The 21,595-nt window shown below is 50.6% G+C and overlaps 1 protein-coding gene across 2 annotated transcripts in view; it reads left to right on the forward strand.

Annotated features, from left to right (window-relative positions):
* The window catches only part of SLC8A2 (solute carrier family 8 member A2), a 34,803-nt gene that overhangs the window by 5,363 nt on the left and 7,845 nt on the right, over positions 1 to 21,595 (forward strand). Inside the window, exons 3-9 of one of the 2 annotated variants that reach the window (XM_027515331.1) lie at positions 4,195 to 4,859; positions 11,335 to 11,757; positions 17,799 to 17,902; positions 18,048 to 18,065; positions 19,479 to 19,603; positions 19,909 to 20,008; positions 20,721 to 20,951. In XM_027515331.1, the coding sequence (XP_027371132.1) occupies positions 4,195 to 4,859; positions 11,335 to 11,757; positions 17,799 to 17,902; positions 18,048 to 18,065; positions 19,479 to 19,603; positions 19,909 to 20,008; positions 20,721 to 20,848 (1,563 nt within the window). In that variant the 3' untranslated portion in view covers positions 20,849 to 20,951. Of the gene's footprint in view, positions 1 to 4,194; positions 4,860 to 11,334; positions 11,758 to 17,798; positions 17,903 to 18,047; positions 18,066 to 19,478; positions 19,604 to 19,908; positions 20,009 to 20,720; positions 20,952 to 21,595 lie in introns of those variants that run through there. The other variant, XM_027515330.1, reaches the window with a different exon arrangement.

A 21,595-nucleotide genomic window follows, 5' to 3' on the forward strand; every position in this document is an offset into this window, starting at 1 on the left:
GCATAGGGCCAGAGAGGGCAAATTGGGGCTGGAGTCTGGTGGGTATTCCCCAAGCCAGGTCTGGATGGCATTGCAAACTCTGGAAAGAGCTCATCCATGCAGAACCAGATGCCATTTTGTAATATGCCCATCTGGAAATGGCATCTTTGAACTCTCACAAGGGTGCCGTGTGTGCTAACAGAGTCCTAGTGATCCGTGTAAGGCATATGACAGTCTAGTCAGGTACTTGCCAGGTATGGTCATGTGTTTCCCTATACTCCCTGCCTTTTGCATAATTTATTTCCACTTTTTCAATTAGACATCCCCCATTTGCATAATTCATTTTACAGTTGCAGCATCTAGCCCCGTGTTTTCTGACAGTGCTAACTGATTTGAGTCACTTGGTGCAATTTGCATAGTTTGCCCGTGGACTTTGCATCTGCATAATCTAGCTTTGTATTTGCCAGATATGCAGTCGTGGTTTGCATAGTTCATTCATTATTAATAATTGATTGCTGACGTTGAGATGATTTATACCACTTCACTGTAATTCACACCCATATCGAGTCCAACCTAGGCATAAACCCAGCCCACTGAAAAGACCACTTTGCATAATTTATTCCAATAGTGGGAAAAAATTTAGAACCACAGCTGCATAATTTACTCTCGCATTCACATAATCACTTGCCTCTCATTTATCCAGTGTCTTAACGGGCCTATTGCTTAGTCTCCTTTAAAACATTCGCCTAATTTATTTCCCACAGCCCCACGATTGCCGCCTACATTTGCATAATTTATTCATGGGCCTGGCTTAATTCTCTCACACACATGCATAATTTATTTGAGGCTACCCAGGATTCCTTTATACAAGTGTATAATCTACTTAGACATATCTGTCAAGTTTTGCCAGCTATAGTTTCTTTCCAGGAAAGATCTAAAGTTAGAGGTAAAAAAATTCTTTGCAGATGTTATCTAGGCAGAAGGAAGGAAGAAACCACAGTGAGGAAAAGAGGGAGGTGGAGCACTGGAAGACAGGGATGAGGGAGGAAGGTAGACAGTTCCTATGACTCCTGACTGCAGTGCTGAGTTTCCTGGCTGCCAAGGTGAAAAGTACAGATGATGCTTCACACGGTCTCAGGCACTGTTTTAAAAAGGACGCTATCCTGACTTGGGTTGTCCAAGTGGTCCGTGACAAGGATTTACACCAAAACTGTGAAATAGATTTTAGACACTGTGGGGAGGAGGTGGGATTGGGAGGGGGGAGGTTTCTCCTGAGAAGGAGCTGGCTCATCACAGGGAAAACAGTGTGAAATGCCACAGGTCTGGGTATAGAAGTGGTTCTGGAGGATCCCTTCTGGAGTGACATGGAGACCAGACTTCTGGAATGCTTTCACGAAATAACTGAAAGAATGGGCATGAGATCAAGATGATGCCAGTCCCTCCTAGATGCTTTGAACGGGGGCAGGGAGGAGATGGGTCTGGCTCAGGGTTTTCTCCGGAAGTGCTGTGTGACCTCAGGCAAAGCCCATACCCTCTGGGTCTCAGTTTACACATCTGAACTATGGAAGGGATTGGACTAGTCCATTGGTTCTTCTTCTTTTAAATAGTTTTCTGTGATGGCTGCACTGGGTCTTCATTGCTGCAAGGGCTTTTCTTTAATTGCACAGAAGTGGGGGCTACTCTCTAGTTGCAGTGGGTGGGCTTCTCAATGCAGTGGCTTCTCGTTGCAGAGCACAGGCTCTAGAGCACAGATTCAACAGTTGCGGTGCATGGGCTTAGTCGCCTCGAGGCATGTGGGATCTTCCTGGACCAGGGATCGAACCCATGTCTCCTACATTGGCAGGCAGATTCTTTACCACCAGGGAAGCACTTCTTCTTTAAATGAGGTCCTCTTTTTCATTTCTGATTTTAGCGAGGTCCTCTTTTTTTTTAATTAATTAATTTGACTGCAGCACTCGGGATCTTTAGTCACAGCATGCGAACTCTTAGTTGTGGCATATGGGCTCTAGTTCCTTGAACTGGAATTGAACCCAGACCCCTCTGCATTGGGAGTGCAGTCTTAGCCCCTGCGCCACCAGTGGGTGCCCTCGAAGGCAGATGTGAATCTATTAGAATCACCTTGTTTACCTGCAGGGAAGAAAGCAGATCTCAGGTGTTGGAGATCTTGCTTCTGATTAAGAGAGAATCGCCCACAGCATAGACACTGGCCAGTTCAATGAGTGCAAGGCAAGAGTTCATTTTACAGCTTGCGTGGAAAATTCAGTTTCTTTTCACAAGGCTGCCGGTGGCTTTGTGTGGTTGTACTATTTCCAAGTCCTACTTTTTCTCTGAACCAGCAGTAAACACAGCGACAAGGGGCTGTGAAATGAGAGCTTAAAGATATTTTCCTTACCAGGCTCATTTTAAAGATACCTCTGGGGCCATCCGATTTGTAAATGCTCTTTAATCTTTTCTTCTTTATCTTTAATGAGAAAGGTGGCATATGCATCTTTACATGAATATTTCAAGGAGAGCTGTCAGGTATTGGTGGATGTTTCCTGTATGTGCCTTCTGCCAGACCATGGGCAGACTGAGCCCCAGAGTGCACAGAGCTCAAGACAATAGTAACATGGTGACAGCAGTATAAACGTAGTAATAGTGCACGTGGGCTCAGTCGTGTCTGCGTCTTCGTGACCCTATGGATTGTAGCCGGCCAGGCTCCTCTGTCCATGGGATTCTCCAGGCAAGAATACTGGGGTGGGTTGCCATGGCCTCCTCCAGGGGATCTTCCTGAGCTAGGGATCGAACCCGGGTCTCCTGCATTGTCAGGCGGATTCTTTACCACCGAGTCACCTGGGAAGCCCACTAGTAATAACGATCCCATTAATTTCACATTTTCTGTATCTTCCACGTATCAGTAACTGACAAGGCTTAGTGCTAGGAGTGCATGAGCTCATTCAGTCTTGGGATGCGCTCATTTTACACATAAGAGCCTGGGCCAGGCATCCCTCTTCTAGAACCGGGGTCTAAACTCAGCCTTGCCCTGTCTCTCTGGGGAGGTAGCATGTAAACATGAGAACTTGCTTTATGAGGCTGTCAGACGATGAGCCAAACTTGTGCCTCTTTTAGAGTCAGAGTCCAATCCCTAAGGGCCAAACAAATCCTAAGGAAGGAGAATCTGGCAAAGGCTGTATTTACTGGTGGAGGGGGTGGGGAGGAGTTGGAGGAAAGGAATAGGGGAGTTTGGGGACGTGAGCAGAGAGCAGACCCTGGGTGATGGTTGGAGTTTGGAGAAGTGGAGGCATCTCGGGTGAGAAGGGGCGGAGGGGCAATGAGGTGGGAGAAAAAAGATGGAGAGAGACCAGCTCTGCCCCCGGACAGGGGCTGGGACCACAGGGTGGGGCGTGTCCCTGACGTGGTGGTGGCTGAGGATGTCTGTGTTCTTTGCACTTGAGCAGCATGACAAACAGTGGATGGATGGATGGATGCGACCAAAGGAGAGACAAAAAGGGTGAGGGAAGGAGAGACATAAAGACATAAAGAGAGAAGGCAGGGGGGACAGAGAAGAATCTCATAGGAAAGAGAGGTAGGTATCTAAAAAGATATAAAAGACAATGGAGACAAGGAGACAGGGGCCACCAGAAAGGAAGAGAGGAGGAAAGATAGAAAACCAACTGACATTAAGGACTTCTCTAGCCGTCCAATGGCTAAGACGCGGGGCTTTGTCTGCAGTGCAGGTGGCATGGGTTTGATCCCTGGTCAGGGAACTAGATCCCGCATGTTGCAGCTAAGACCCAGTGCAGCCAAATAAAGAAATAAATATTAGTTATAAATAAATAAATACCTTTACAGCTTAAACAAACAAACAACAAGCCAGCCGACATAGAGAATGAGACTGGAGGCAGGGAGAAAAAGAGATAAGGACCAACCTAGCCAGAAAGATGGGGAAAGGCAGGGAGAAGCAGAGACGAGAGCCAGAGAGAGGGAGAGACAGAGGGGAGAGATATAGATGGAGGGAGAGACAGAGACACAGAGGAAGAGGGAGAGGCTGAGATGAAGAGAGACAGGAGCGAGACAGAGGGAGGAGGCAGACAGCAAGAAGGCCGGATGGGGAGAGACTGAGAAGAGGGAACTCGGGTAAGGGCAGGGACCCGGCGCTGGGGAGGGCGGCGGCGGGCGGGCCGCGAGCGCGCCCCCTGCCGGGGCGGCGGTCCTGACCTGCGCGGCCGCCCGCAGGTGTGGGAGGCGCTGCTGACCCTCGTCTTCTTCCCGGTGTGCGTGGTGTTCGCCTGGATGGCCGACAAGCGGCTGCTCTTCTACAAGTACGTGTACAAGCGCTACCGCACCGACCCGCGCAGCGGCATCATCATCGGCGCCGAGGGTGACCCCCCCAAGAGCATCGAGCTGGACGGCACGTTCGTGGGCGCCGAGGCTCCGGGCGAGGTGGGCGGCCTGGGCCCGGGCCCCGCCGAGGCCCGCGAGCTGGACGCCAGCCGCCGCGAGGTCATCCAGATCCTCAAGGACTTGAAGCAGAAGCACCCGGACAAGGAGCTGGAGCAGCTGGTGGGCATCGCCAACTACTACGCGCTGCTCCACCAGCAGAAGAGCCGCGCCTTCTACCGCATCCAGGCCACGCGGCTGATGACCGGCGCGGGCAACGTGCTGCGGCGACACGCGGTGGACGCCTCGCGCAGGGCCACCCCGGCCGACGGCCCGGGCGAGGACGAGGACGACGGCGCCAGCCGCATCTTCTTCGAGCCCAGCCTCTACCACTGCCTGGAGAACTGCGGCTCCGTGCTGTTGTCGGTCACCTGCCAGGGCGGCGAGGGCAACAGCACCTTCTACGTGGACTACCGCACGGAGGACGGCTCCGCCAAGGCCGGCTCGGACTACGAGTACAGGTGGGTCTCCTGGGGGCCGGTGGGCAGGGAGGGCTGGCGGTCCGCCGGTCACAGGCTCCGCCGTCCAGCAGCCTCCAGGCTCCTCCGTCTCCTGGCTGCGTCTGGTGCCCATCCTTACTTTGCGATGGGCACACTTGCTGGATTCATTCATTCCTGAGAGTCTACTTTGTACCAGGTACTATTCTAGACATTTGGCACAGGCTGCTGGACAAGACGGACAGCGTGGCTGTCCACTGACCGCAGGCTGCTGCTCCCAGGTCCATGATACACCTGTGCCTTGTGCTTGACCCTGCTCTGTGTTCCTTAGTATAGCTCCATGATGTGTTTCTACCATCATGACCTGGTAGAACCAGTGCCCCACCCACCACACCACTATTAAAGTAAAAAAATTAATGTTTTTTTTTTTTTGGCTGCGCTTGGTCTTTGTTGCTTTTGCAGGCACTTTCTCTAGTTGCGGTGCGCAAGAGCTACTCTTGGTTGCGGTGTGCGGGCTTCTCATTGCGGTGGCTTCTCTTGTGGAGAACGGGCCCCAGGAGCTCAGGGTTCAGTACTTGCAGCTCGAAGGCTCAGGAGTTGTGGCGCGTAGGCTTGGCTGCTCCGGGGCGTGTGGAATCTTCTTGGAGGGATGAAACTCATGTCCCTGGCCTTGGCAGGTGCATTCTTACCCACCGCACGACCAGGGAAGTCCTAAAAATGTTTATCGATCACCTACTACATGTGCCAGGGGTGTACCTCGGTGAACAAGACGGCTAAGGTCCCTACCCTTAAGCTGTGATAAAGTTATAAACTATGAAGCATACAAAAATATCAGGTGATGGCAAGTGCTGTGGGGGAAAACAAAGTGGGGTCAAGAGAAGAGAGATGGTGTCCGCATTGCCTCTGCATCTTTGGTTCCACCGTAAAACCACCCGCCTTCTGAACCCTCCCATGTCTCACTGTCAGTCCCTCTCCTCACCCCTCTTTGAGCAGAACTGTGACCTTAGCCAGCTATTCCTACTGTGCACTTACTAGGCACCAGAGGTTTTTAAAAAATTTTTTGTTGAAATGTAGATTTACAATATTGTGTTCATTTCTGCTGTATAGAAAAGTGACTGAGTTATCCATATATGTATTCTTTTTCATATGCTTTTCCATTACGGTTATCACAGGACACTGAATATAGTTCCCTATGCTATACAGTAGGGCCTTTTTATTCATCTGCCATCCAGATTTTTTTAAGGGTTCAACAGACAAGAGTAAACAAGGTAGTTAACTTCTGTGTCCTCATGGGACCACAAAATTCTTTATGTATTTGTGCAATAGATCTGTCTATACCACACTCTTTCAAGAATTATAGGTTTACAGTATGTTTTGTTAACTGATGTACAAGTCTCCCATTCAGTTCGGTTCAGTCGCTCAGTCACGTCCGACTCTGTGACCCCATGGACTGTAGCACGTCAGGCCTCACTGTCCATCACCAACCCCCGGAGTTTACTCAAACTCATGTCCATTGAGTCGGTGATGCCATCCAACCATCTCATCTTCTGTCATCCCCTTCTTCTTCCTCCCTCAATCTTTCCCAGCATCAGGGTCTTTTCCAATGAGTTGGTTCTTCCCATCAGGTGGCCAAAGTATTGGAGCTTCAGCTTCAGTATCAATCCTTCCAATCAATATTTAGGGTTGATTTCCTTTAGGACTGACTGGTTGGATCTCCTTGCAGTCCAAGGGACTCTCAAGAGTCTTCTCCAACACCACAGTTCAAAAGCATCAATTCTTTGGTGCTCAGCTTTCTTTATAGTCCAACTCTCACATCCATACATGACTACTGGAAAAACAATACCTTTGACTAGATGGACCTTTGTTGGCAAAGTAATTTCTCTGCTTTTTAATATGCTGTCTAGGTTGGTCATAACTTTTTTTCCAGGGAGCAAGCGTCTTTTAATTTCATGGCTGCAGTCACCATCTGCAGTGATTTTGGAGTCCAAAAAAATAAAGTTTCTCACTGTTTCCACTGTTTCCCCATCTATTTGCCATAAAGTGATGGGGCCAGATGCCATGATCTTAGTTTTCTGAATGTTGAGTTTTAAGCCAACTTTTTCACTCTCCTCTTCCACTTTCATCAAGAGGCTCTTTAGTTCTTCTTCACTTTCTGCCATAAGGGTGGTGTCATCTGAGTATCTGAGGTTATTGATATTTCTCCCAGCAATCTTGATTCCAGCTTGTGCTTCCTCCAGCCCAGCTCCCATGGTTTTCTGTAATAATAACATGTACCACATGTCTTTTCTGTGCCAGAAATGAACCTGGGCAATGGAGACCATCAATAAATGAAAGATGTAGAAATCCCTGCCTGCTCTAACACAGCTGACACTCTCTTGGGAAAGACATGTCATTAGAAAGTATACATTCAATGTATTAAAATGTCAGAGAGTGGTGAGAAGAGTGAAGAAAAAATACAGCAGGATACAGGAGAGTGTTGATGGCTGATCTTCTCATAGGTTTCACTTACTAAGTTGAAACTGAACTGTTCACATATCTTTATTCTGTCTTCCCGTAGCATGGGACCCCTTTGGCCGCCCCTGACCTCCTCCCTTCATCCTTCCCCTCATCCCACATCTCTAGCCTCCTTCAACTGAAGAACAGACATTCACCATGTGAGGGCTTGCCGTCAGTCCACCTCTTCATCCTTCCACTCCTCCTGCACCTCTGGTCTGCATCACCCTCATCAAAACCCCAAGCCTTTGCAAAAGGAAGTGAGTACAGGTATCACTTGCTGGGATCAGAGGCTGCCTTCTCACCTGCAAATGACCTTGGGAAGGAGATGTTTGAAGTGAAGGAGTAAATGCTGCTCAGTGGTGGAGCCAGAGCTAGGAAGAATTGACACCTTTCCATATGTCTCTACTCTCCCAACCCAGTTGATATTCACAGGCCTGGCATCACTTATCAAGGCAGCTTAGGTCTAGGACTGGGAGGAGGACACCGAAGTTCCAGCCCCAGCTTAGCCCTGCCCCCTGTTCCTTGGGTAAGTTCCTGCCTCAGTCTGGGCAGGTAGGACTGTCATGTACAGTTGTTGAGGTTGTACACTGCAAAAGAGCAACATGTCTAAGGAAGTGCTATTCACATAGTGGACATTGTAGAGTTCTGTGTCTATGATGACAGTTCCAGATTCATGGAAAGAGTGTCTTGAAGAAAGGATACCTTTTTCTGACTTGCCTGCAGGCATCACTAGGCTAAGGGTGGTTCTGTGGGGTTTTAGTTTCTCCAAATTAAAAATGACCTCTATGACCCCCAAATGACACAGCTCTTCCAAGATTCTGAGATTTAAGCCTCTATAATCCTAACACACTAAGGGTCGAAGGTTTTAAGATTCCAGAATTCCAAGGTTTTAGTATTCTAATCTGGACCCCAGCCCATCTCTAATCTGATGGTTCTAAGATTTTTCATCTTCTCAGATTTTGTGCATCCAGTGTTGGAATATGAGTCCTGGGAACCTAGCCTTCTATGATTCTGAAACCTGGTTTCTAAAATCCCCATGTTCTTTTTCTCCCTGGCTTTTTATTTTGAAAAATTTCACACCTACAGAAGGACTGCAAATACATAGCCTGGAGAACCTTCATATAACCTCCACACAGATATTCACCAATTGTGCCTATTTTGTCCTGTGGGCATTCATGCTCTTCAATATATAATAGATGTTTTGAGGTGCTACTTTACTTTTTAAATTTTTAGTTTATAGATATGAGTATAGTTGATTTACAGTGTTGTGTTAGTTGTGGCTGTACAGCAAAGTGACTCAGTTATACATATGTGTATATCCATTCTCTTTCAGATTCTTTTCCCATGTAAGTGATTACAGAATATTGAGTTCCCTGGGCTATACAGTAGGTCCTTGTTGATTATCTCTTTTATATATAGTAGTGTGTCTACGTTGATCCCAAATTCCTAATTTATCCCTCCACCCACCCCCCACCTTTCCCCTTTGGTAACCATAAATTTGTTTTTGAAAAAAAAAAATAACGGTGGCACTTTATTAGAGTGAGGGTCAGACAGCATGACCATTCACCCATCAACAGAGGCATGCATCTCCTAAGAATGATGACATACTCCCACATCATCCCAACCCAGTGATCACACGCAGGACGTTTAAGATTGCATCAGTATGACGACCCAATCTACAGTCCACGCTTGCCTGTCCCCAGTCGCCCTTGTCTCACCCTTTATAGCTGTGTTTTCACTCCCTCCCTCTCTTCCCATCTGATCCAGAAACCACTTGGCATATTTGGTTGTCGTGTCTCTTTCGCCTTCTTCAATCTGGATCACTCCCTCGGTCTTTCCGTGACTTTGGTGACGCCAACACTTTGGTCTGAATTTCTCTTTTGGCTGTGCCACATGGCATGTGGGATCTTAGTTCCCCAACCAGGGACCGAACCCACGCCCCCTGCACTGGAAGCATCGAGTCTTAACTCCTGGACCTCCAGGGAAGTCCCACTCTGACACTTTGGAAAACGATAGGCCACGTACTCGAACAATCTTCAGTGTGGCTTCGTCTGATGTTTCCTCATGATTAGATTCACGTGATGCACTTTGGCAGGAATCCAGCTGTCCTCAGGGCATCATGCCAGAAGGCACATGATGCCCACGTGTCCCTTTACGGACAATGTCCAGTTCCCCTGTATTAACTCAATCCTTGTAACACTGCCACGAGGAAGACAGGGTTATTAAATCCATTTTACAGATGAGGAAACCGAGGCTCAGAAGGCTGCTGAGTCCTAACTGCCCAAGACCACACAGCTGGCACAGGCAGCTTGGAGCAGGTTGGCCTGCCTTAGCCACCGTGGACAGCGCCCTCTGAGCTGAGGGCGGCAGCCACGGGAAGCTCTTATTCCCTCCATCCAGGTCTTGTCATACAGTTCTACCCCTGCCAGAACCCTGGGGTCTCTCTACCTCCCCCATAGAGGAAGGGAGGGGTAAATGACAGATTTTTGACTTTCGTTAACACCCCAGAGTCATCACTGTCCCGCCCAAGTTTCACCCTGATGAATGTCTTGGCCTTGTTCCCTCCCCCAGCCCATTATAGAGCATCTTGCTTGTGCTTTAGAAACTTACACAGCCGACACTCTTTTAAACCTAAGCCAGTTGATGTCCTTCCTCTCCTCGGAGGCCTCCATGGCTCTCCTCTCACTGGAGTAAAAGCCAAAGTCTTCACCGTGGCTCACCAAGGCCCCATGACATCTTCCCCTGTTCCCTCGGTCACCCCATCTCCCACTCTCTCCCTCCCTGCTCCTTTGGATGCGGCCACACTGGCATCCCTGATCTTCCTCAAGCACTCCTGCCCACTGGTGCCTCATGACATTTGCACTGGCTGTTCCCTTTACAGGAACAGTCTTTCCCAGATCTCCTCCATGTGGCTCCCTCCCTCAGGTCTCTGCTCAGATGGCACCCCCGCCCCCAGACAAGCTTTCCCTGACCACTTTCACACAGCTCCTTCTCTGCACTCTCTACCCTTGTTCCTTTATTTTCTCCACATAGCATCATCACCACCTTACTTTTTGTTTTATTACCTTATGTTTTATTACCCATCTCCTGCCCTGGAACAGAAGCTCCACCAGAGCAAAGATTCTTCTCTGATCTGGTTTTGCTGCTGTTTCTCCAACACTAAGAACAGTGCCTGGCACACAGCAGATGCTCATTACCTATCTCATTATGAACGGACTGTAATTAAATCCCGAGATGTGTAAGTGCCACTGTGATACGGCTGTGCCATGGGGCTCTTCCCGTGTTCCCAGCACTGCTGTTCCCATGTTCCCACACTGAAAGCATGTGTTGAATGACTGAATGAAGTCAAGTTAAAGACTGTGGATTTTCTGCTGGGGATATCTGGGAGCACAGAATGGTTTTTATGGGAAGTATGACAATGTCAACTGTGGGCCCTATGTCCCTGTTACTCCAAGTATGGTCCATGTTGCAAAATCACTGGGGTCCTTTGGGCGCTAAGTAGAAATGCAGAGCCTTGAAACCCCAGAGCTACTGAACCACAATCTGCATTTTCACAAGATGTCCCAGGGAATTCCTGTGGACACTGAGATTCAAGAAGCGTGGCTGTGAAACACTCCAACCTCCCTCTCCACCCTAAGACTTTGCATGTACTGTTCCCTCTGCTGGGAGGTCTCCTGCCCACTAAGCCTTCTCCTGTGAAGCCTGCCTCGATCTCACCTTCATCACCTGTTTAATGCCACTACTCCTGATGAGTTCCATGGTGGGAGGGAACCCCTCCATGGTTTTTGTTCTCCCTCGGCATCTCCTGTTGGGGAAAAGCCCACCTTCATTCACCCTCGGTATTGTTTGTTTCACGTCTGTCCACCATTATACTTGTAAGTTCTTCCGGTGGTGCGGCGCCCTCCTCCAGGAAGCCCACCCTGAACCCCCACCCCCCACACCTCCCCGGCCCACAGCCCTGAGAACGACTTCACCCTTCTCTCTCCCCGCTCCTCCACCGTAGCGAGGGCACGCTGGTGTTCAAGCCGGGCGAGACGCTGAAGGAGCTGCGGATCGGCATCATCGACGACGACATCTTCGAGGAGGATGAGCACTTCTTCGTGCGGCTGCTGAACCTGCGCGTGGGCGACGCGCAGGGCATGTTCGAGCCCGACGGCGGTGGGCGGCCCAAGGGGCGGCTGGTGTCGCCGCTGCTGGCCACCGTCACCATCCTGGACGACGACCACGCGGGCATCTTCTCCTTCCAGGACCGCCTGCTGCACGTGAGCGAGTGCATGGGCACCGTGGACGTGCGCGTCGTGCGCAGCTCGGGCGCGCGCGGCACGGTGCGCCTCCCCTACCGCACGGTGGACGGCACGGCGCGCGGCGGCGGCGTGCACTACGAGGACGCGTGCGGCGAGCTCGAGTTCGGCGACGACGAGACCATGTGAGCGCGCGAGCCCGCCGGCCGGAACCAGGGAGACAGACGACAAGGGGCCCGCGAGAGGGGCGGGGCCAGGGCGGGACGTGGTCCGAACGGGGGCGGGGCCTGGAAGTAGGTGCGGTCGAGAGTTGGCGTTGCCCGAACAGGGGCGAGGCCTCCGAGTGGGAGGATCTCCGAGAGGCGTAGTTTTGGAAAGGGCTTCCCTGGTGGCTCAGATGGTAAAGAATCTGCCTGCAATGCGGGAGACCGGGGTTCGATCCCTGAGTCAGGAAGATCCCCTGGAGAAGGGAATGGCAACCCACTCCAGTATTCCTGCCTGGAAAACCCCATGGACAGAGGAGCCTGGTGGGCTAGAGTTCATGGGGTCGCAAAGAGTCGGAAACGACTGAGCAACTAACACACTCAGTCTTAGAAAGGGGTGGAGCTTTGATGGAGCCCTGGAAATGGGGAGGCCTGGGGAGGCGGTACAGGGTCCAGAAAAGGGGCGGGATGAAGGAGAGAAGGGAGGAGACTGGAGTGAGGAGTGGGGTCAAGATGTTGGGACGAGATGTGGGCGGGTCCTGCGCGAACTGGGCTGGTTTGGGGAGAAGAGAGTGGGACACCAGGAAAAATGGCCAAGTGAGGAGAGACGAGAGGAATTAGGGTGGGGCCTGGGGAGAGGGATGTGGAGAGCTTAACCGGTAGAATGGAGGAGTGTGCCCTGAGTTCCCTTTCGATGCAGAGGCCGAGTCTGTGGAACAGAGAAGGAGCTAGGTGGGGTCTGAGTGGTTGTTGTTCAGTCACTCAGTCGTGTCCGACTCTGCGACCCCATGAACTGCAGCTTGTCAGGCTTACCTGTCCTTCACTATCTCCCGGAGTTTGCTCAAACTCATGTCCATTGAGTCGATGATGCCATCCAACCGTCTCATCCTCTGTCACCCTCTTCTCCTGCCCTTAATCTTTCCCAGCATCAGGATCTTTTCCAATAAGTTGACTCTTCGCATCAGGTGGCCAGAGTACTGGAGTTTCAGCTTCAGCATCAGTCCTTCCAATGAATACTCAGGACTGATTTCCTTTAGGATTGACTGGTTGGATCTCCTTGCAGTCCAGGAGATTCTCAAGCGTCTTCTCCAACGCCACAGTTCAAAAGCATCAGTTCTTCAGCGCTCAGCCTTCTTTATGGTCCAAATCTTGCATTCTGTACATGACTATTGGAAAAACCATAGCTTTGACTATTCAGACATTTGTCAGCCAAAGTAATGTCTCTGGTTTTTAATATGCTGTCTAGCTTTGCCATAGCTTTTCTTCTGAGGAGCAAGCGGCTTTTAATTTCGTGGCTAGGACGCGAGGCAAAGGCTGAGGACAGCGGAAGAGGGCGGGGTCTAAGGAGATGGGGCGTGGCCTAAAGGAGGTGGGCGGGGGGAAGGAGGGGAGCTCTTGGGTAGGGGGAATGTAGGCGAGGCTTTGGGGAAAGTCGAGGTAGAAATCTGGGGGCCTAGGAAGAGACACGGGAAAGGAGGGCTGGGATGTGGGAGACCGAGTCTCCGGAGAGGAGCTGGCTACGTACGTATGTAGACAGACAGACAGAACCAGCAGGCGCACCGGGCACATACAGACATGCAAAGTCACGGACGCAGAGTCAGGACTGTTCTCACGCCCAGACACCCGGCCACCCCCTTGCGCAGATGCCCGAGTCTCCCGGTGCGCGTGCCGGCAGCCTCACATCCCAGCTCCCGCCCGCTCCCTTCCGCCCCCGCACGCCCGTCTGTCTCCCTCTTCCCGCCGCCCACGCTCCCCACACCGAGCAGAGCCCCCACCGCGCCCCCTCCCTCTCCCCCTCCCAGCCTCTGCGGCTCGGCCTCCCAGCTCAGCTGCTCACTGCTCACCCTGCCTCTTCACCTCTCCCTTTGCGTCTCTGCATCTCTCGTTCTCGGGAGAGTTTGTGTCATCTCTGGATCTCTGTCCCCGGGATCCAGCTCTCTGACTCGGGTTATATTTCAGTCACAGACTCTCCATACCTTTCCATCTGTCTCTGTTCTGACTTGGGTTGAGGGCCCAGAGCACCATTCTAGGCCCCATCTCTCACACCCGAGGCAGAGGGCGTGGAGGGAGTTGTCTTTCTGCTTGTCCCAGTCCGAATTGTAGTCTACGGCTTCCAATCAACTTTTCGCCTGCGGCCGCGGGCTTCCTCAGGGCTTCTCCTCCGCCCGCCCCTACGGCTTCCCCAGGCTGGGACACCCTCTGCCCTCCGCCCCCGCCCAGGCTGCCAGCTGTGGTTTCAGGAGACAGAGAGCAGGAGGCTAATTAGCGTTCAGGGAAACACATCCTTTCTCTGATGGGCAGGCACTAATTAGAGATGCCTGGAGAAACAGCCAGGCTGGAGGGCTGACCCCAGGCAGGATCAACAGGGAGATGGAAGAGAGACGCCCAGAGATATGGGGTAGAGGGGAGAGATGCAAGAGAGAGACAGAGAGGCAACCAGATGGGTGAAAGACAGGGAGACAGAAGACAGGAGACAGAAAGACAGAGGCTTATAGACAGATGCCACGAGAGATGGAAACTGAGTGACAGAGGCCCATCAGGAGAGGGGGAAAGAGGGATTTCCCTGGTGGTCCAGTGGCTAAGACTCTGCACTCCCAGTGCAGGGGCCACAGGTTCGATCCCTGGTGGGGGAACTAAGATCCCTCCTGTCACCTGGTGAGGCCAGAAAAAAGAGGGAAATAGGGATTGGAGACTGAGATGGAAGAAGACTGAAAGGAATAGAAGTGCGGGAGGTAACGAGAGACATTCTTCTCTCTGAGAGGAACCCAGGCGGACTCAGGGAAGGGAAAGTCCTGCTGATGCTACAGAGAGAGAAGAGTTCCAGTCAGCATGAGAGAATGGGAGATAGTATGAGAAAGAGACTGGGTGTGAAATCAGAGCCTGTGAGGGGTGGGAAAGTGGAGTTTCCAGGAAACGAGGGCGTGAGGATGACAGAATGTCAGGCTGGGGAGGAAGGCTGTTTCCTTTTTAAAAAATGATCAATTTTAACTGAATTATAGTTGAGTTACAATATTGTGATCATTTCAGATGTACAGCTAAGTGGTTCAGACATATATATATGTTGGAGAAGGCAGTGGCACCCCATTCCAGTACTCTTGCCTGGAAATCCCATGGACGGAGGAGCCTGGTGGGCTGCAGTCCATGGGGTCTCGAAGAGTCGGACACGACTGAGCGACTTCACTTTCACTTTTCACTTTCATGCATTAGAGAAGGAAATGGCAACCCACTCCAGTGTTCTTGCCTGGGACGGGGGAGCCTGGTGGGCTGCCGTCTATGGGGTCGCACAGAGTCGGACACAACTGAAGCGACTTAGCAGCAGCAGCATATATATATTCTTTTTCAGATTCTTTTCCATTATAGGTTATAACAAGATATTGAATATAGTTCCCTGTGCCATACAGTAAATTCTTGTTGCTTATCTATTTTCTATATAATGGTGTGTATCTGTTAATCCCGTACTGCTAAAGCTGCTTCCTTTGACCTCAGGAAGCCCCGCCCTCATCTAGCTCCAGTTCCTCTTGCTGTCCCCTGCCGGTTGGGCTTCTCCTCCTTTTGGGTCCCAAGCGGACACACTTGTCAGAGTGCCAACTGGTGCACGTTGTCACTGGGTGTCAGGGGACCACGGCATGTCTGCAAGCGAATGAGTGGCAGAGGTGTGTGTGTGTGTGTGTATGTGTGTATGTGTGCTGACACCTTGTCAGCGTGTCAGCAGCTGTCTACATGTCTGTGAGAAGCATGTGTCAGGAGACAACTCCACCTGGCTGCAGTGTTTCAGCACCACGGACAGCTCCCAACCCACTCCTAAGTTGAGGGGTGGGGGCTGCCATTCTTTCAACCAACAGAAACTTTTAAATGTCTTGAAACCGAAAGTGGGTGAAGGTGGAAGTGCATGTATGCCCCCTCGTGACTGTCTTGTGTGTCCATCTTTGGGTGTCACTGTGTCCTGGGCATTCATGTGTTTAGATATGTCTGCATGGTTGAGACCCTTTTGCTTAGATTGTGTCGAGTTTGGCTGTTCCATTCTGTCCCATTCAGTCTCTCCGACACTGAGAGATGGAGATGGGGAGAGGAGAACACGGAGAGAAAGGCAGAGAGCCGGGGAGAGACTGAATAAACAGAGACACCAGGAGGCATAAAGAGTGAGGGGTAAGGAAGGAGACTCTACATGGAATCACAGCAGGGGTCTCACAGGTTGGCATTGTTGCCCAGGCTGTGGTGGAGGTGTTGTGCTAATTGGCATCTGGTTCCGTGCGATTTTGCCACTGCATAGGGAATGGCTGCGGGGTATGATGGTGTGTGGGCGTGGGCGGTGTGATTGGCTCTGCTTCCTCTGCTGGGTGACTGTGTGGGCTGGGTGTTTGTGTTTCTGGGTTCTGGGGCCAGGCCTTGTGGTTCCTACAGCTGAGATAGCTGCTGGTGGCAGAGCTGTGGGTTATTGTGGGCTTGTGGGTCTTCATAATTGAGGGGGGTCTGTTGTGTACCTGAAGGGGATGGATGACTTCTGGCTGTTTCTCCCCTCCCATTCCCTGGTTACTATGGCAGCTGGGATGCTGAGAAAATCATTTAGTGCTCAGTTACCCCTCCGAATGAAGACAAGGGGCAGGAAGTTGAGGGTCTTCCAAGCTAAAGAATTTGAGTTAACGGCTGTCTATGGAGGTCACACTATATGCCAGGCACTATTCTGGGCATTGGGGATACAGCAAAGAACATAAATGAACTAAGATCGCTGCCTTGGAGGAGCTTATATCTTAATGTGGAGAGGCAAATGGCAAACAACAAACAAAATAAACCCAGCTGGTGGTGCGTTAGAAGATGATTTGAAACAACAAAAACGTGGAGCATGGGAAGGGGGCCAAGAGTGCGCTGGGGTAGGTCCAGGCATGAATTTCAGTATGAAAGAAGGTGGAGGGAGTGGGTCTCATTGAAAAAGAAGGTAAAGTTTGAACAGAGAACTGGAGGAATTGAGGGAACGAGCATGGGAGAACAGTGTTCTCAGCGGAAGGAACAGCCAGTGCAAAGACCCTGAGGCACGAGCAGGCTTGTTATTTCATTCTCAAAACACTGAGGAGGCCAGTGTTACTGGGGTGAGTGTGTGAGGGGAGAGGGATGGGAGGCCAGGAGGGGAATGAGGGCTAGATTTCAGGGGGCCTTGTGAGCCATTCTCGGGACTTCGGCTTTTACTCTTTGTGAGATGGAAACCGTGTGAATTTTTTTTTAGGGGGGTTTCGTTGTTGTTTGTTTGTTTGGTGGTGCTAGGTCTTCATTGTTTCACAAGGCTAAGTTCCCCGTGGCATGTGTGGAATCCTCCCAGGCCAGGGATCAAACCTGTGTTCCCTGCATTGGCAGGCGGACTCACACAGGGAGGTCTGTGTGAATGTTTTGAGCAGAGGAAGCACCCAGTTTAACTTTGGTTTTATCAGGATCCCTCAGGTTGATACTTATTTTGAGTTTTTTTAATTTGTTCTTTTTGTTTTGGCCACACCACACCACATGTGGGATCTTAGTTCCCAACCAGGGATCAAACTCGTGCCCCCTGCATTGGAAGTGCAGAATCTTAACCACCGGACCACAAGGGAGGTCCTCAGGTCGATATTTAATACAAACTCGGCAAAGATCCAACTCATTGGAAAAGACCCTGTTGCTGGAAAGATTGAGGACAGGAGAAGGGGGCAACAGAGGGTGAGATGATTGGATCGCATCATCGACTCAGTGGACATGAGTTTGAGCAAACTCCGGGAGATAGTGGAGGACAGGGAAGCCTGGCATGCTGCAGTCCGTGGGTCGCAGAGTCGGACCCGACTGAGCAACTGAACAATAATAGCGGCTTCTTCATATGTTTCTGAGCGTGTCTCTGTCAAATGGGGATAAGCAGAGAACCTTCCCCCCAGGGTGGTGTAAGGATGAAATGAGATTATAGAGCCTGAGATGGAGCGAGTGCCCAAGAAACTGATTGGCTAATGGGCGAGTTATTGGTGAGTCATGGGCAGGGGGCCTTATGCTGGGGATTCTGCCTCTCCCTTCAGGAAAACCCTTCAGGTGAAGATAGTTGATGACGAGGAATATGAGAAAAAGGATAATTTCTTCATCGAACTGGGCCAGCCACAGTGGCTTAAACGAGGGATTTCAGGTGAGAGGTGATGGGTGGGCTGTGGGAGAGGTAAGGGGTCCAGGGTGGGGGGACCTTTGGAGGTTCAGTTGTGGCCCCTTCAAGTTCATGGATCTGAGCTTCCCAGAGAAGATCTCACCTTCTCCCTGTCTCTGTCTCTCCCCAGCTCTGCTACTCAACCAAGGTGAGTGGAGTTACTTCTGGTCTTTGGGAGGGGGGGTCACTGGAGGGAGGGTCTTGGGGGCGGGTCAGGCCTCAAACTCCCCTCCAGATCAGGTTTGAGGCAGATTGCAGGTGCAATCAATTTGGTGGGACCAGTGTGAAATTGGGGTGACAGAGGCTCGAAGGCCAAGATCATGTTTTGTTTGTAGTTAAGATGGGGAAGAAAGTATGTCATAGAATCTGATGTGGGTTTGTGGTGGCATCAGAGGGAATCAGGTTTGGGGTCGAATAGAACTGGGTTGGGGTTGGGGTCTGGGATCAGTATTAGGACTGGGTCAAATCCCAGGGACGGGGGAACCTGGTGGGCCGCCGTCTATGGGGTCACACAGAGTCGGACACAACTGAAGCAACTTAGCAGCAGCAGCAGCAAAGCTAAAATTAAGACAGAGATTGGCTTCTAGGTTTGTGATAGGATCTGATTAGAACTGGGGCCAGATTGAGGTCAAAGCTAAGTTTGGAATTTGAGGTGAGTTTGAAGGATTTGAGGGTAGAGCTGGGGCCAAGGTGAGAAATTTGGGGTGAGAGTTGGGACTAGGGTCAGGGGCTTGGAGATAGTGACTGAGTAGTTTTGGAGTTGAGATCAGAATTGAGGTTGGGGGTTAAGATTAGGGATAGGCTGAAGGTTGTATTAGTTAGGATAAGTAATACAAGCTGCTGTAAGAAGTAAGCCCACAAATCCCAATAGCTTAACACAATCAAAGTCATTTCTCACTCAAGCATAGTTTTGAGAATGTTCTTGGTTGGTGGGTGGCTTTCTTTTGAGACCTAGGATTGGGTCGGTGCTGGGCTTGGAGCAAAGGGTCAGTATAATCTATTTATATATATATATATATATAATCTATTTAATCAATATAAATCTATTTTACATATCAATATAAATTTATATAAATAGGTAATATCTTTTCTATTATATATATATATAATTATATAAAACCTCTTCCACAGGGTGGTAATGATAATGGCAGTAATCATAATAAACTAACATTTTTTAATTATTGTGTACCAGGCACTGTTCTAAGCCCTTTACATGAATTAACTTCTTTAATGCTCGTAACCACCTTATGAGGTCGGTAGTTATTGTACCCATTTTGTAGATATGAACACTGAGGCACAGTGAGACTAAGGCACTGCCCATGGTCACACAGCCCCTCTACTATATGAACCTCAGAGTCCACCAGCCGAACTTCATGGACCAGGGTGTGGGAGCTGGGCCTCTGGTTGGGGAAAGTGGTGGTCAGATGGGATGTAGGGACAGGCTGAGGAAGCCTTACCAAGGAGGCATCCCAGAGAAGAGCAGTGTTTTCTTTTGGATGGGAAGAGGTAGTGAAGGCATCGCAGGTGCCCTGGAGTCTAACTCGCACCCCTCATGCTGCAGGGGATGGGGACAGGAAACTGACGGCTGAGGAGGAAGAGGCTCAGAGGATAGCAGAAATGGGCAAGCCGGTTCTTGGGGAAAACTGTCGACTGGAGGTCATCATTGAGGAGTCATATGATTTTAAGGTGATTTTCTGGGGGCCCACTTTCCTGGAGTCTTGCCTGTATCATTACCTTGGGGATAGTCCAAGAAGGGATCAACTATGAGGGTCACAGGGAGGGGCACCCAAGGTCTGAGGGCACCCTCCACGTTCCTCTGTTAGCACCATGGACAGCACACGCCTCCCTTGTCCCTTCTTGCTAGTAGAACCCAGCTATGGAAAGTTGAGGACCCCTGAGCATGGGGTGTGAGCCTCCATCCCCAGGACCTCTCATGGAGCTGCCCTAAGGTGGTCATGGACCATGGTCTCTCCCTACCCTCTCATCCCCAGAATACGGTGGATAAACTCATCAAGAAAACGAACTTGGCTTTGGTGATTGGGACTCATTCGTGGAGAGAGCAGTTTTTAGAGGCAATTACGGTGAGCGCAGGTAAGTGGGGAGGGAGGAGAGAGGAAGAAGAGAGGGATGAAGAGACAGAGACCGACAGAAAAAGAGAAATAAAAAGGAGAAGGGAAGAGGGACAAGGGGAAAAGATCAGAGAAGACAGGAGAGACACAGGGAAACGCAAAGAAAAAGATCGAGATACAGAGAGACAAAGGAAAAGATAGGAAATGAATACAAATAGGAGAGACAGACACATAGAAAAGCACAGAGAATCCCGAGGAAGGACAGAGATGCAGAGACATCTTCCAGATACATGAAAGATGTAGAGAATGAGGAGGCAGAAGGCCAGAGAGAGAGGCAGAAAGTTTGCGCAGACAGGATCAGAGGTGGAGCACTGTGGGAAGGAGGGGTCCCAGTCTGGGCTTTCTCCTGGCATTCAGGCAATTGGAGGGTGGAAACAGGTTAAATGGTTCGGCCTCCCCTCCTGGGCCTGGGCTCCTCTGTTACCATGGAGACGGTCACCAGGGCACCCAACTCTCCCACCCCAGTGGGTCTCACCTCTTAGGCCTCCGAAGGCCCACACTGCCTCCCTGTGGCCAGATGTATGATGACATGGATTCACAGGCTGTCTTGGAGACCCTTTGTGATAGAGCTGGGGGAAACTGAGGCCCAGAGACATAGGAGGGACTGGCCTGAAGTCCCACAGGGAATCCAGAAAGGGCCAGGGTGGAACTCAGGACTTCTGTCCCTTGCACAGCATCAGGTTTTCTTCAGGGAGGCCAACCCTGGTGGAAAATAAACACACACAAGGAACTATGGTCAGAAAGAAACTGGTTGGTGGGATCAGAAGAAGCCAGGGATCCGCGATGGAAAAGTACAAGGTAGTGGTCCCAGAGACACCATATTGGAAGCCTAATAGCAGGGAAGAGGCATCCCCTCTGAAGCCACATTCTTCTTTCAGCATCTGTTTCTTTTATGTATATGTATCATCCATGAGTTTATTGTATTGTACATTTATTTGCATTAGAATCAATCAGCTTTAAGTACCTAAATAGTACACTTGTTTTTGTTGTTGCTGTTCAGTTGCTAAGTTGTGTCCAACTCTTTGCAACCCCATGGACTGTAGCCCACCAGGCTCCTTTGTCCATGGGGTTTTCCAGGCAAGAATACTGGAGTGGGTTGCCATTTCCTTCTCCAGGGAATCTTCCTGACTCAGGGATTGAACCTGTGTCTCTTAGGTCTCCTGCATCAGCAGGCAAGTTTTTTACTAGCACCACCTGGGAAGGGATTCTGTGGCCCCCGTCTGATGTAGGGACATTGCTGGAGACAAAGAAATGCTCTTGGCAGCTTGGGCCCTGTTCTCACAGAGCTCACTGTCCAATGGGAGAGACAGACCTGTCACAAGAGAATGATGAGCCAGAGTGGGCAGGCCTGGGTTGAGGGAGCCCAGACCAGGTGTCTGACCCAGCTTGAAGGTCAAGGAGGGCTTCCTGGAGGAGGAGGCTTCTGATCTGATTTTTCAAATAGGAATAGGAGTTGGCCAGGAAGAGAGTGCCAGGTGGAGGGAAGTGTTGTGTATGGAAATGTGGGAGATTATGGCACATTTGGGGACGGTGACTGGTTTCAGGCATG

The sequence above is a fragment of the Bos indicus x Bos taurus genome, chromosome 18 (assembly GCF_003369695.1).
Source record: "Bos indicus x Bos taurus breed Angus x Brahman F1 hybrid chromosome 18, Bos_hybrid_MaternalHap_v2.0, whole genome shotgun sequence".
Lineage (NCBI taxonomy): Eukaryota > Metazoa > Chordata > Mammalia > Artiodactyla > Bovidae > Bos > Bos indicus x Bos taurus.